The sequence below is a fragment of the Chelonia mydas genome, chromosome 7 (genome assembly GCF_015237465.2).
Source record: "Chelonia mydas isolate rCheMyd1 chromosome 7, rCheMyd1.pri.v2, whole genome shotgun sequence".
Classification (NCBI taxonomy): domain Eukaryota; kingdom Metazoa; phylum Chordata; order Testudines; family Cheloniidae; genus Chelonia; species Chelonia mydas.
Window position 1 is genome coordinate 16,582,045 of NC_057853.1, and position 13,895 is coordinate 16,595,939.

The 13,895-nt window shown below is 38.9% G+C and overlaps 1 protein-coding gene across 5 annotated transcripts in view; it reads left to right on the plus strand.

Annotated features, from left to right (window-relative positions):
* GRM7 (glutamate metabotropic receptor 7) overlaps window positions 1-13,895 on the plus strand; it is a 573,787-nt gene that overhangs the window by 369,855 nt on the left and 190,037 nt on the right. For all 5 annotated transcript variants that reach the window (XM_043551538.1, XM_007061278.4, XM_043551537.1 and 2 more), the window contains exon 5: window positions 2,030-2,170. In XM_043551538.1, the coding sequence (XP_043407473.1) occupies window positions 2,030-2,170 (141 nt within the window). The remainder of the gene's footprint in view (window positions 1-2,029; window positions 2,171-13,895) is intronic.

Genomic DNA, 13,895 nt, shown 5'->3' on the forward strand with positions numbered 1-13,895 from the left:
CTGGGTTCAGGTGACTAATATTGGTTGTGGATTTTCTGACAAAACTTTTTTTTTTTTTGGTTGGAAAATGCTGATGGGTCAAAACCAAAACGTTTTGGTCAGGTTTCTCAGGTCCAGGGTGGAATTTCTGGTCAAAGGCAGAGAGAGATTCACACCCCAGAATAGGCCCGTGATGTGGGAGAATAGGGTTCAAGACCCTGGTCTGAATTAGGCAGAGTAGAACTTGAACCTGGGTCTTTGATATGCCAGGTGAATGCCCTAACCCCTGGGCTAGGGGCTATTCTGAGATGGGAGTTCTCTTTCACTGTGGTTTTTTACCCAACCCCCTGCCCCCAAAATCACCCACAAACTGGACACGTCTCCATTTCGTCCCACTGCAGACCAGGAACACTTGAAATCTCAGTTCTGTGGGATGGGAGATCCAGTACATCATGACTATCTCTTTATCATCAGAATACTAAACAAATACCAACCGTGGAAAATATCAGGTTTCTTACGAATTTTTCTTTTCTGACTCTCTCATAAGTACAGTGAGGTAATAAGCACAGTAGGGGAAAGTGTTACTTCCACATACACAATATTGCCTGCCCCAAGCATTTAAAACAATATTACATTTTGAGTTCTTTTTATTTGCTCTTCTTGTTTTTGAGCCTGTAGGGTTTACTTCGGGCACATTTTCAAGCTTTTCTCTGCAGTCACGAGAGCTATACACTTCTTAAAAAAATGAAAGCTGACATTCTCATATCATCACATGCCTTCAGAAGCTTAAGAAAAGGCATACAAAGTCATGAGACTCATGATCAAACTGAAAGAGTTGCCAGCACTGCATGCGTGTAGAGTAATTGCTGTGCATAATCAATAAGTGTGGAAGGCTGAACATAGCTCAGCCATGGAAGCCTTAATATCAGGGCTTCTGAACTCTTGGACAAACTTCCACTGCATTTTTTTGGTTTTTATTGAACCAGTCCCTCTGATAACAGAATAATGTTGTATGAAGGTTTCCTGAAGAAAGCTGTTTTGCTCTTGCAGCCCCGAAAACTGCCTGTGGCAAGATTTTTCTCTCGGTTTAATAATCGACCCTCACAAGTCTGACCTGAGAAACTTTTACTGTTTTCACATTAGGACATATAATTCAAGAGTCTGGTAACTGGAGGTGATTTATAGTTGCCTGGCAGAAGTTTTTCCTCTGTTCCCTAATACCTGTGTGAAGTAGATGAACAGAAAATGTGTAATAACCTATTTTGGCCTATGTTCTCTTATGTAGATCGTGGACAATGGATGAGAAATACATAACAGTAAAATTATGTTCTCTGGAGGGCTGGAGATGTTAATTACAGAATTACAATTCCACTGATCTCACTCAAAAATTCCCAGCATATTTTCATTTATCTCTGTATTTCTCTGTCTCTTTATCAATCTATATTTAATCCATACTTATTGCTTATAGAACAGGGATCGACAACCTTTGGCACATGGCCCATCAGGGAAATCCGCTGGCAGGCCGGGATGGTTTGTTTACCTGCACCGTCCGCAGGTTCGGCCAATCGCAGCTCCCACTGACCGCAGTTCGTCGTTCCAGGCCAATAGGGGCTGCGGGAAGCGGTGTGGGCCGAGGGATGTGCTGGCCGCCGCTTCCCGCAGCCCCCATTGACCGGGAGCTGCGATCGGCCGAACCTGCGGCTGCTGCAGGTAAACAAACTGACCCAGTCCACCAATGGATTTCCCTGATGGGCCACATGCCAAAGGTTGCTGATCCCTGTTATAGAATGTAATAAATATCTCATAATTTACAGTTATTTTACATGACTTGAGAACTTACAATGTGTGGCAGAATCATCTACGTATAAAGCATAGTTGATAATACAAGACATGAAACTGATGTCCAGTCTTTCCTTTAGTCTCTCTCCGCTAGCTGTGTAAATGTCTGCTGTATAGTCAAGAAAATGTAAACCGTGAATTATTTTTAGGGTCTCAGTACTTCCAGTAAAAACACGTTCCCTATTTCAGCTTTCTGCTTATTTCCTTTTAGGATTTGATACCTACTTTACCTCGCGCACCCTGGAGAACAACCGAAGAAATGTGTGGTTTGCAGAGTATTGGGAGGAGAACTTCAATTGCAAGTTAACGATTAGCGGATCAAAAAAGGAAGACACAGACCGTAAATGCACAGGTAATTTCATCCACTTCACCCTTCTTCTATTGTATGTGGTCCATATAGGAATGTCTGCATAGCTGATGTATGGAAGCTTAGTTGGAGACAAACTGAAAAAAATATATTGAATTTTAATAGGTTGTAGAGAAAATGGAACAGGAGCATAAGCCTTCCAGGACAGGAGAAATAGATGGAGAGAGGCAAAAATACATTCTTTCATTTTCTTTTTCTGCCTGTCCATCCAGAAATAATTGACATTTTCTATTGATTCTGTGGATTCAGAGGAATATACGGTGGCTGGTTGGGTTTGCATTTTGGTTTTGTTTCATTTTTTTAAAGAAAAATATCTTCATAAATATTGATTTGTCATCTGGCCATGAAATATAAACTGTTTGGACATATACAGACTGTATGTTCCTGATTCAGAATGTTTTGAATAGCAGTGTTACAATAAGTTCTGTATTTGAACTCAGCTTCTGAGGAAATATATCAGTAGAAATTGTGATAATATGGTACCATGTATTCTAATTTTAGTTACTATAACACTGCTGTCAAGATTCTCATTTGAATAAGAAAGTTAAGAAGTGTTCTTCTAGCTTTGCCTCAGTAATACAGAAAGCCTCAACTTCATAGCCGTCTTGCCTATAGGGTCAGCTGTGACTGTCAGATTCATTGCCTTTTTCCTTTTTTTATTATGTATCTCCCATTTTGGGTCTTGAAAAATGTAATGGGCATTTAAAGTGTAATGTTTTCTAGGAGGTTCTCTTCAAGGTTAAAGTCTGGTTCAGGAGATTTATTTTCATCAGAAAGATGCTAAGATGATTATAGGAATTTTATAACCTCCTTCCTCTTTTCCCATCTCTCACAAATGCATATTGATCCAGCAGTTCTCCACCACTGTGTTCTCCATCCCCAGTGGGATTGTTTAGGGGTTGTGGACCCCGTTTCCAGTCTTCCACTGAAATGAGTTTTGACACTCATTTTCAACAACTTCCTCAAACACACTGGACAACCCTGGATCAGGGACCATGAGCTATCTTTCAAGCGCTGTGAGATCAGTTTTTTTATTTTTGAAAGTATGATGATAAATAATTCTGGAATGTGTTTGGAGACGCAAGTGGCGGACTGTGGATTCATGGAGTGAAAAATTAAAGTCTTTGAGAGTGTCCTTTTGATTTAATATAACTGTAGCTTCTTTATTTTAAACTTAGGAGGACAAACAGTCCATGCTGTATGTAGTGATACTGTACATTGGACAATGGTATATTTTTCTAAAGAAAACGCATGAAAGAATGCCCATTCCTGGAATTATTCACACAGGGGCCTAACTAAGTGTTGGGGAATGTTCTGTGGGGACAACCTCACAATGACAGGCTGATTACTTTATGCTGAGTTAGGCTGTGGTTCCACGTACCATTAAGAGTGATGCAGAATCAGATGAATCTATTGATTTGAATACTGCACTTGCAAAAACAGTCCCAAATTTCCTAAAATTTTCCCCAGTTTCACAAGTATATCCTTCAGAGAGAGACAAGCGGTTTTCCAGCTCTATGATTTGTGTCAAGCTGGGCCACAAGCTATCCCTGAAGTTATACATAGATATATTACACATTTTTCACAAACCCTTTCCTTTAGCTCTTTGTTTGATAGGCTAAGCAGAGTATCACGTGTTGGTTTTGATACATACGTAAGCACTGATTGACAGAATGGATCACCCATTCACCTTAGTCATTTCTATGCTAGAGGTTTCCTTGGTGTGGCCATTAAGATCTTCCTTTTCAGTTTTGACAGCTGTGGTTAATGATGGACATTTGACTTGATACAAGGATCTCAGAATTTGGTCCAAGAGAAATTATGCATACGGGGCTTCTCTTGGGCCAAATACTACTTCTACTTTCATTTGGCAGATCTTGCCCAAGATCTTCTGCTTTGTGTCCCCTACGGTGGAACTCCTACACATAGAAAGAAAGCAAATGCCAGAGTTGGGTCTGAAAGGAAAATGTTGGCATAAAAGTCAGCGAGATGCTGAGTCTCTCATCCAATGGTAGAATTTGGCCACAAATTAAGAAATTATCTTGAAGGTAATTTATTAAAATGATTTGCCAGCACATCAGCATTGAGACTCTTAAAGTCACATTGGAGTAATATTATCCTGTGTTGTTCTTTTCTAAACCTTCATTCACAACACATTGTGAACAAGTGAGATGTTAGACTGCTGACAATGAGTTTCCAAGAGGAAGGAAGGTCCAATGGTTAGAATATGAGCCTGGACTTGGGAGAGCAGGGTTCAATTCCCTGCTCTGCTACAGGCATCCTGTGTGACCTTGGGGAAATCACTTTGTCTCTCTGTGTTCCTGTAAAAGGAGGATAATAGCACTTCTATATCTCACAGGGGTGTTGCACGAACAAATACATTAAACACTGTGAAGGGAGATAGGGGCCATGTAAGTACTATTGATAGCTCTAGGGCTAAATCCTACTAATCTTACTCATGTGAGCAATCCAGCTCTTCTAGAAGAAAACTTCATACAGGGTTAAAAACCTGTAGGCTTCTATAAAACTACTGTTCTAAAATCCTAGAAAATTGTAGTTGGCTATTGGTACCTTTTTTGTGCAGGTTTTTTTGACCCATTCTATAACAAGGAATATAATGCTTTATTGATTTCTAGAGGATCCTTAACAAAATAGAGAAGTTACCATTTTCTATTAAACTCTGTGAAGTTTTTCCATAAGAGCACTGATTACAGTGGGACTATTCACGTAACTAAGGTGAACAGGAGTCTGTCCTATGCTAGTAATATAGCCTTGGCTTTCTAGAGGCAGTGTTCAGAAAATGATTACTCTGTGTTGCTGCTGACCTGCAGAGCTCCATAGGCCTCTTGGGCTTCATTGCTGTGGAAACTATTCACAGTTCACATTAGGCATTCCAAGCTGCCTCTGATTTCATCTCTGAGCCTGTAGCACTACTTGGTTTCATTGCCATATGATGACTATCATACAGACACCTGCTGCTCATGACTATAGGGTTCCTCTGAACATGTTTAGGAACTGCACTGGCAATGGTAAGCCAAGCTGCATCAGATATCAGCCAGGGAAAGACTCACAGCCAAATGTGCTCTTCCTCGCACATACTTTTCAAGGCAAATTCAGCCCAGCACCGCGGAGCTGTCCAAAGTCCTCCACAATTCCCCTGTACGTCTATGGAAAAAGGCCTCAGCAGAGCAGCTGTGCAGGGATCTCCATGCCAACTCCATGCAGGTGAACACAAGTGGAAGCACTGGGCAGGGAGTCAGGGGCAGGAGTAAGCCATAGTAGCAGCCATAGGGGATCATGTACCTCATTGCCCTGCCTCCAGGAGTGGATGAATTTCACCTTGACAGGCATAGGATTTTGCTTCCCTCCAGCTCACCTACATAAAGCTGAGTTACTCTGGCAGCATGCAAGAGAAGTGAATTTCATTCCAATAGAGAAAATGAACGATGCAGCTGACTAATATTCAAATCTCCAAAGCAGTCCTCTGAAAAGACCAGATGATCAACCAAGGAAGAACTCCAAAACTTCCTCCTCCTCCTTTTCCCCCTACCCTAACCAACACTGAATCTCAATCTGCTATTAAGTTTGTAGACAGCTAGAAATATTACTCACCTCTACCCCACTCCATTAATCTAGCTAGAGATACCAAGCATATATTTAGGATCTTCTGTATTAAGTTAATCTACGAAAATGATTCCCTAAGCCTGTCCCCATTCTTCATCCTTTTTGGGAGGTGGTTCTCCAGTCTTAAGCAAAAAAAGAAAAGTTTTTCTAAGAATACACTTTTGTGAACTAGTTGACTTCTAGTATGGAATTTTGTCATGTACTTTCCACAGCATTCTGTATGCTGATATTTTTGAAATATTTGTTTCAGAGCCTTGAATGAATCAGTGCCTTGAATGAATATAATTTAGATGTATTGAAGCTTGGGAAAGTTGCTTTGATTGTGATAGACACTGTTAGAATTTGGGAAAATAGAACACTTGTACATGCACTAAATATGTCTAGACAACATTAGATCCAATGTATTATTTATTAATAATAGTATCATTAGGAATTTTCATCTTTTCTTTCAAATTGATTTATTGTGGTATCAATTAGGAATCAATCAGGTGCTTCGATTAAGGAATTATAAACAAGCACTCCTGGAGTATATCCCTTTTTTTCCCTGCCATCTAAAGTAAACTAACCCCTGATTCAACACAATATTTAAACACATGCTTTGCTGAATCAGGGCATCAGTATTTAAAATGACTTACTATTTTGCTTTGGAAAGTAACTTAACCTCTCGATGGCTGATTTTATGCATCTTTATGCATCCGCTTTACCATACCAGGCTGTTGAAGCTTAATTTGGTAATGTTTCTGAAAAGCAATTTGAAATCGCCAAGTGGACAGTGGTACATAAGAACAATAATTATTATGATAATAAATATTTTGCATAGAAAAGCCTTTGAATAGGTGAAGATAATAATACCTTACAATGAGCCCATTACAGATTATGGTCCCATTTCTGCAAAGAGACTCACAATGGTACAAGGATCTGCAGTTCTGTCTGCAGGCTTGGGGCCTACGCATATACTATGAAGTCTGTGTATGGATCACTTCTTCACTGAAATGAAGCTGCCTGCAATTCTAAGATATAATCTGGCTCAAACTTTACTACTGCAATAAAACTTTTTTTCTACTACAATCATTGGTACTAAGCCAAAAAAAATAAAATAAAATAAAAAAAGAGAGAGAGAGGAAATGAATAGCCCAGGATAGAGATGGAAATAATTAAGGCTACGTCTCTCTAAAATAGTGGTTGGAGTTAATATACCTTACACTAAGATTCTATTGATCTGCCAGTGCATCAAGATTTAATTATGGAATTTCTTAGAATTAATAGGTGATAAAATAGTGCTTTCCAGATATACTGGCATATATTGTCATCTCTTTAATTTCCAAAGTGATTACTGAAATCAAGCATGCACTGCAGAATTTATCCTATTTTCAGTGCCCAATTGGAACTTAGTACCATCTTTTAGGAGACAGTACTGTGCCTATAAGCAGCACGTTTTGGTGTGTTCTCTGCATGAATTCAGATTGTGGGATACAGTATTTGGTGACCAATCGTTCACATTGTTTGCTACTTGGAAATCAAAACCCGAAGTCTTGACACAGGCAATGATGTGAAACCTATATGGTGATCAATCTATCACATTCAGTCCCCAAATGAGCAGGAGATCAGAGTGATTTTTAGGGTTTAGTGAATGTTGCAAAAATAAAATAAAAAATAAATAAAAAATCCACAAACATTAAACTAAATTTTTACACACATTCACTAGCATTCAACTTTACTGGCAAGAATGTTCACAGAAACATCTAAAAGATATACTCTAGTTCAATCAGGAATTATTTTTGGGAAGTTCTGTGGCCTGTGGCATTCAGGGGTCAGATTAGATGATCATAGTGGTCCCTTCTGCCTTTATGATCTCTGAATATCTGAAAACAATGAATTTTAAATCAACACAGGAGAATATTCACAGAACCTAACCTCTGAATTTTTAAATGGGATATTTTTTGTTGCTGAAATATAGCCTCACCTGAAGAAGCAGAATATTTCTAAGTACATCAGATGCACACTAGTAGTATGGTGGCTGTGTGATTCTTTTATTTTATTTTTAAAGAAGATCTAAGCATTATATTACAAATACAAAGCATTACAAATACACATGTACATTAACTAATTTTTAATTAACTATGCCTATTGGGTATAGTAAGGACTGAAAAGAAAATCCCAACACTTGACTGTAGGTGTAGCAGTTTTCACTCGTTAAACATAGGTTTTAATTTAGCCTACCTCCCACTTGACAAGACATAATTAAGTGATATAAGGGTGATGTCACCCTGGATGTCATTTATGAGAATGTCTATTACTTGGAGAGATTTTCTAATTATCTGGAAATGTAATCGTTCTGAAGGTGCAGCCCAGACGATGGCTCACACAGTAAACCGCTCTAAAGGACATGTTTGGAGGAAGGTCTTTGCATAGCGAAAGGCCAGACATTTAGCAAGAGGGTTTGTAAAAGGCTGAGTTTTTGTATGTGTTCTTAGAGACAGAACTGGAAAAGACAGTATCCAAACCAGAAATATATCTACAAAGGACCTGATTCCTTTCTCACTCCAGTGTAACCCCACTGTCTACAGCAGGGATACTCCTGATCTACACTGGTATACATGAGAATCAGGCCCCTGCACCTAATCTCAGAGTTTGTTTATGCTGAGGATGCTATGTCTATATCCTAGAAACATGTTTAAAACAATGTTAAATCCAGTGTTTTGTTCGAAGTGCAAGTTGAAATTATATATATATAACCAGATCACTGGAGGAGCTCTGAATTGTAGCGTTCATGTAGCAGACCAGCAGTGCTGATCTGAAATGTAAGGATGTGTGGAAGGGGAAAGAAAAGCTCACCCGGGAAGAAAAGAAGAGGGACCAATGAAGATGTGGGGAGACTTGGTTCTTCAGAAGGACTGGAAGATTTTCTGCTTTATTGGGTAAGCCGTCAGAGAAGCTTAATCCTAAAGGTGAGGTTCAGGGCAAATGAAGATGTGGAAGACCTCTGTACAGAAAGGAGAGCCCTGCTCTGGGCAGATAAATAGCACCACTAGAAGTTACTGTAAATAGCCATTTCAGTCTCATTGCAATAAAGTTCTGTTCAGAAGCTCACGCAAGCCTTCTGGTGCTTGTATATTCTCTCCAACTGTCTCTGCAGTACAGAGCGCAACATACACTTATTTGAAAATCCTTTCAGTTTGAGACTGAAAAGCAGTGGAAGACAAGGAAGGCCTGGGTAATAGGAATGCTGTTTGAGTATGCAGGCATATGCTTGAACTTGTCTGTAACATTCCTTTGGAGCAAAGCACTTGGGTTCTAAAATGGATGCCTAAAACAGACTCAGAGAACTAGTGCAATAGTGGTGGATAGTTTAACATGTTCTTACTGCTTGTAGTTTGGGGAGAGTAGGGAAAGGTCAGAATTTCCCCTTGTGTAAGAGAACTTTAGTTATACCAGCAAGGAATTCATTTCACGCACATTCATTTTGAGAATAAAATTGTAGACAAAATATAAATGTCCTGCTATATGTGTCTCAGCAGAATTTACTGTACCTGTTTCTAGAAGAACCTGACAATCCAGTCTCCTTAAATACCCACAAATCTTTCATTGAGTTACTCAGCACTGTCTAAAAAGGAGGGGTGTATGTGTGTGTGTGTGTGTTTGTATATAAAGATGAAGAGGATCCTCTTTTATAGCCCTTTTGTAATACTAATTTACACAGTCTAAGATTTGAATTTTCCCTTTCTCTCTTTCTTTCTCTCTCTCTTTCTTTCCATTTACGGTATGTTTTTGATAATGTAAATGAATCATCACATTAATATCAGTACTAGGACTAGAAACATGTTCTTTAGCCTTTCAATAGTAAACTTTCAGATGTCCTCAATGATGCTTCTTTGGGAAGCCATGCATCTTGATGAGATTCTTGAATCACTACCTTTGAGGTCTGAAATAACCAGGTCAGTCCCATCTTTCTCTCAGCAGAGAATGCTGCTAAATATCTACAGGGTAGGCCGATAGGGGAGAGAATCTGTGTGCTCTGTTCCTATGGCAATCTAGTTTTTACACATTGCTTATCTCTGTGGTGTCTGAGTATGTTCCAAATGTAAGACAATCACAGTGACTAACATTCATCACAGGTAGTTGATTCTCCTACACGTGAAGAAAAACCACATGTGATTTTGAAAAAAACCCTAATGTTGTGGTGTTTGGGAAGATAATGTGGAAGAGGAATGCTTTGACTAGGACTCTAAGGCCCCAGAATTTAAGGTTATTACTGGCTTCTGTGGGAGTAAAATCGATAATCTTGAACCATCCCCCAAGAATGCCACTTCTTATGCACAAACAAGTGTCATCCTTGCAGTACCTCTCAAATTTGCCCTGTGTTGAGGGATGTCACTCATTTCAGCCCCAAGGCTACCTACATTCCACATAAGTTTAGCGTCAAGAATAATTTACGACAGAAATAAAGTATTCCATAGCTGAGGTATTCCAGTTATCGGCACTAAATCAATGAACCCCACAGCACTTTAAATTTTCTGCATCAATAGGGCTATTTGGGGGGGGAGGGGGAAATGTCCCTCATTTTGAATCTTTATCACATTGAAACACTGTTGAGCCTTGGTGGGATGAGAGGGAGGGATTATGGATATTTTTAATGCCAGCGATGTTTAGCAGCTTTACATATTGTGTGGCGGAATTCAGCTTCTCTTGGTTAACTGGCAGTATAGTAGGGAAGGTTGCGGGCTGCAGGTATTGTTATTGCTATCTGTGGTTTTTTATATAAGAAAAATGGCTTTTTAGTAGAAAGAAGTCCACACCACAATGTTAAGAGCTCCATTTTATTTGAATTTTGTTTCAACCATCCATAGAAATATCTTGGGTCTCCAAGCTTTCCCAAAGCTCTCTAGATCATGAGCTTTGGTTCATGACCATCTTTACCTTTAAAGAGTATAGCAAACAAAACCAAAAGCTATGGAGACCGTTTTAAGCCATCTCTAAGTGTTAGAGAGAAATGAGAAACAAAAGATGTGGCAAATAACACGGCCTGAGGATACAAGAATGCTAGGTTTCAGAGTAACAGCCGTGTTAGTCTGTATTTGCAAAAAGAAAAGGAGTACTTGTGGCACCTTAGAGACTAACCAATTTATTTGAGCATAAGCTTTCGTGAGCTACAGCTCACTTCATCGGATGCATACTGTGGAAACTGCAGAAGACATTATATACACAGAGACCATGAAACAATACCTCCTCCCATCCCACTCTCCTGCTGGCAATAGCTTATCTAAAGTGATCACTCTCCTTACAATGTGTATGATAATCAAGTTGGGCCATTTCCAGCACAAGAATGCTAGTTATAAACTGAACCACAAAAGTGATCTGGTGCGTTAGTAAAGTGTGCAATTTATTACAGAAAGAAAAATGTAGTTTATTAAATGCCATCAGAATATTCCATCTCAGAAAAAAAAAAACAAAAAAAACAAAACCTGAGATGTTTAAACAACTCTGTGACCCATGGCCAAAATCTGGAACAGCTTTTTTACAAATACCAAGAGCCATAGTGTGTCTGATTCACATTTAAGTCTAGATTTATGATATTCATTAGCATGAATATTTGTTGGACTTCCAGAGTGTCTGACAAGCTGAACTATTAAATCATGCAGGTCATAAGGTCTAAATTTACACCTTCCTAGTAAAGATGTAAAGGCAGGTGGTGTTCCCTTTCAAGATCTTCTCAAGGTTTGGGATGACTGCCTTCTACAAATGAATGTTTCATGTGTGTGAAACATGAGGACAGACTTTGAATGCTGCAAGAAAGCAATCTTTAGTTTACGGATAACATTGGCAGCAATGTACTGAAGTCTTGTGGATTCTTCAGTAGCCCCTATTTGCCCTTACTCATAATATTTGTGGTGATAAATAGAGATGCTGAGGTAGAATCCTCCATTAAATATCATCAACCCTGCAGAAAAGGTAGGTTTTGGAGGCTCCAGAGCCAGGTGAAACATATTGTTATTTTATTCTAAATTCCTATGCCCTAAAACAGCTGTGTCCCTCATTTAAGGTGTAATTCAATGTCCATTTAAGTCAATGGAAAGGCTTCCACTGACTTCAAGTAAATGGCCTCCTTTAAAAGTTTCTAAAGAAAATTATACATCTACTTCTATAAACTTTTAAAATCTCTTGATAACCATGTACAGTTTCAAAGTCAAAATCCATTTTGTAGGGAAACCAATAAATTCTTGCAGCATGCTTGGGAAAGGTGTGGGGGGGGGTGGGGAGAGGGGGCAAATCCTCAACTGATGTAAATCAGCATAGTTCCCGGAATTGGTCATGTAATTTTAATGTTAAAAATTGTGTGTTCTTTGCAACATCAGGGAAAGCCAAAGTGTAATTAATTGAATGAATACACCCATGTTTGTGCAAAATTAAGGTTGCACAGTAAAGTACACCAAAGTAATTAAATGTGAAAATTACCGTTGTCCAAATAAGTTTCATTATGTCCTCTCCTACATGTGTATTGTGAGGCTGTAGATTGTTCAGGTAATCTAGATTCATGCAGTTTTTGTATAGCTTTATGTGTGGAAAAAGAAGATCAAGAGATTTGTTCAATGTGACACAGAAAATGTCTCACATGTAAAATGGGGCAAAGGTTTTTCTTCTATAGCTATGCTTTATAGACATGAAAAAACGTTATTGTCACAATGCATACATAAGAGTTGAAGCAATATGCCTGAGAAGCACTGTGGTGTAGCGGATAAGACTTCAGAGGTCTGGGGTCTGTTCCCATCTCTGCTACAAATTTCCTTTGCAGAGGAAGTTTTTTAAAAAAAAAAAAAAAAAGCAGGAATTTTGACCAAAAATTGCTAAAATGTAAAAACTTTGACCAGCTATTACACTTTCAGTATGGCAAGTGTCTTAAATATCTCTGTGCCTGAGTTATCCCACCTGGAAATTGGAGAAATGGTAAAGCTAAGTTAATGGTGCAGTATATGATTTACTGGAGGCTTGATCCAGTGCTCAGTGAAATCAATGACAAAGCTTCTGTTGACTCAGCTGTGCAGATTAGGCTCTGTTTGCGCATTTAACGCTCAACCAAAACCCATTCAAGACTCCCATTAACTTCAGTGGGCTTTGGGTTGGGGCCGTAACATGAGTAGCAAATCTTTACTGTAAATGTACATGATTTTTCACATGTTCATCACTGGGTCATTTCACACTCATTTCGTCTAAACCAATATTATGTTACTACTCCTTCAAGAAAATTATTTCCCTGGCAAATTGTAAAAAGTCACCTACAATGGGGAAAGTGTAGGGTTTTTTGCACTCTATTCTTTCAGAAAAACAGCTGAACACCTTTAGCTCAAACTTTCCATAACAATTCACCTTTAGATTAAGCTGAAGAGGAGATGTTTCAGAAAGTAAAAGCACCTAAAATGATGGATTAAAATGAAGAGGCAAGGTGGGTGAGATATATCTTTTATTGGGCCAAAAGAGACAAGCTTTTGAGCCAGACAGAGCTCTTCTTCAAGTCTGGGAAAGGGACTCGAGTATCACAACTCAATGCAAGATGGAAGAAATTGTTTAGCACAAGCAGTTAGCACATATTCTAAGAGACCATTCAAGGTAGAGTGGCCCATTAACACATCTGCAGTTATAGTTAAAAAGGGGTGTGGGTGGGTTATAGATTGTGGTAATAAAACATAAATACAGTGTCTCTGTTCAGTCCCTGATTTCTAGTATCTAGCAGATTTATGAATTTAAGCTCCCAGGCTCATCTTTTGAAAGTGTTGTGCAGGTTTCCTTTGAGGATGAGGACTGATAGGTCAGAAATAGAGCGATCACTTTCTGAAAAGTGCTTACCCATAGGTGGCAACGTGTTTTTGTCTTTTATCATTTTCCTGTGTGAGTTCGTTAGAGTGTAGTGATTGTCTGGTTTCACCTACATAGTTGTTATTAGGGTATTTAGTGCAGTGGATGAGGTATAACACATGTAGTGACAGGCATGTGTCGGATTCATGGATCTTGAATGGTGTATTGTGGGGGGTGTTGATTGTTGTACCAATGGAGATATTGTCTGCAGCTTTTCCATATGTTTTTCTGACAGAGT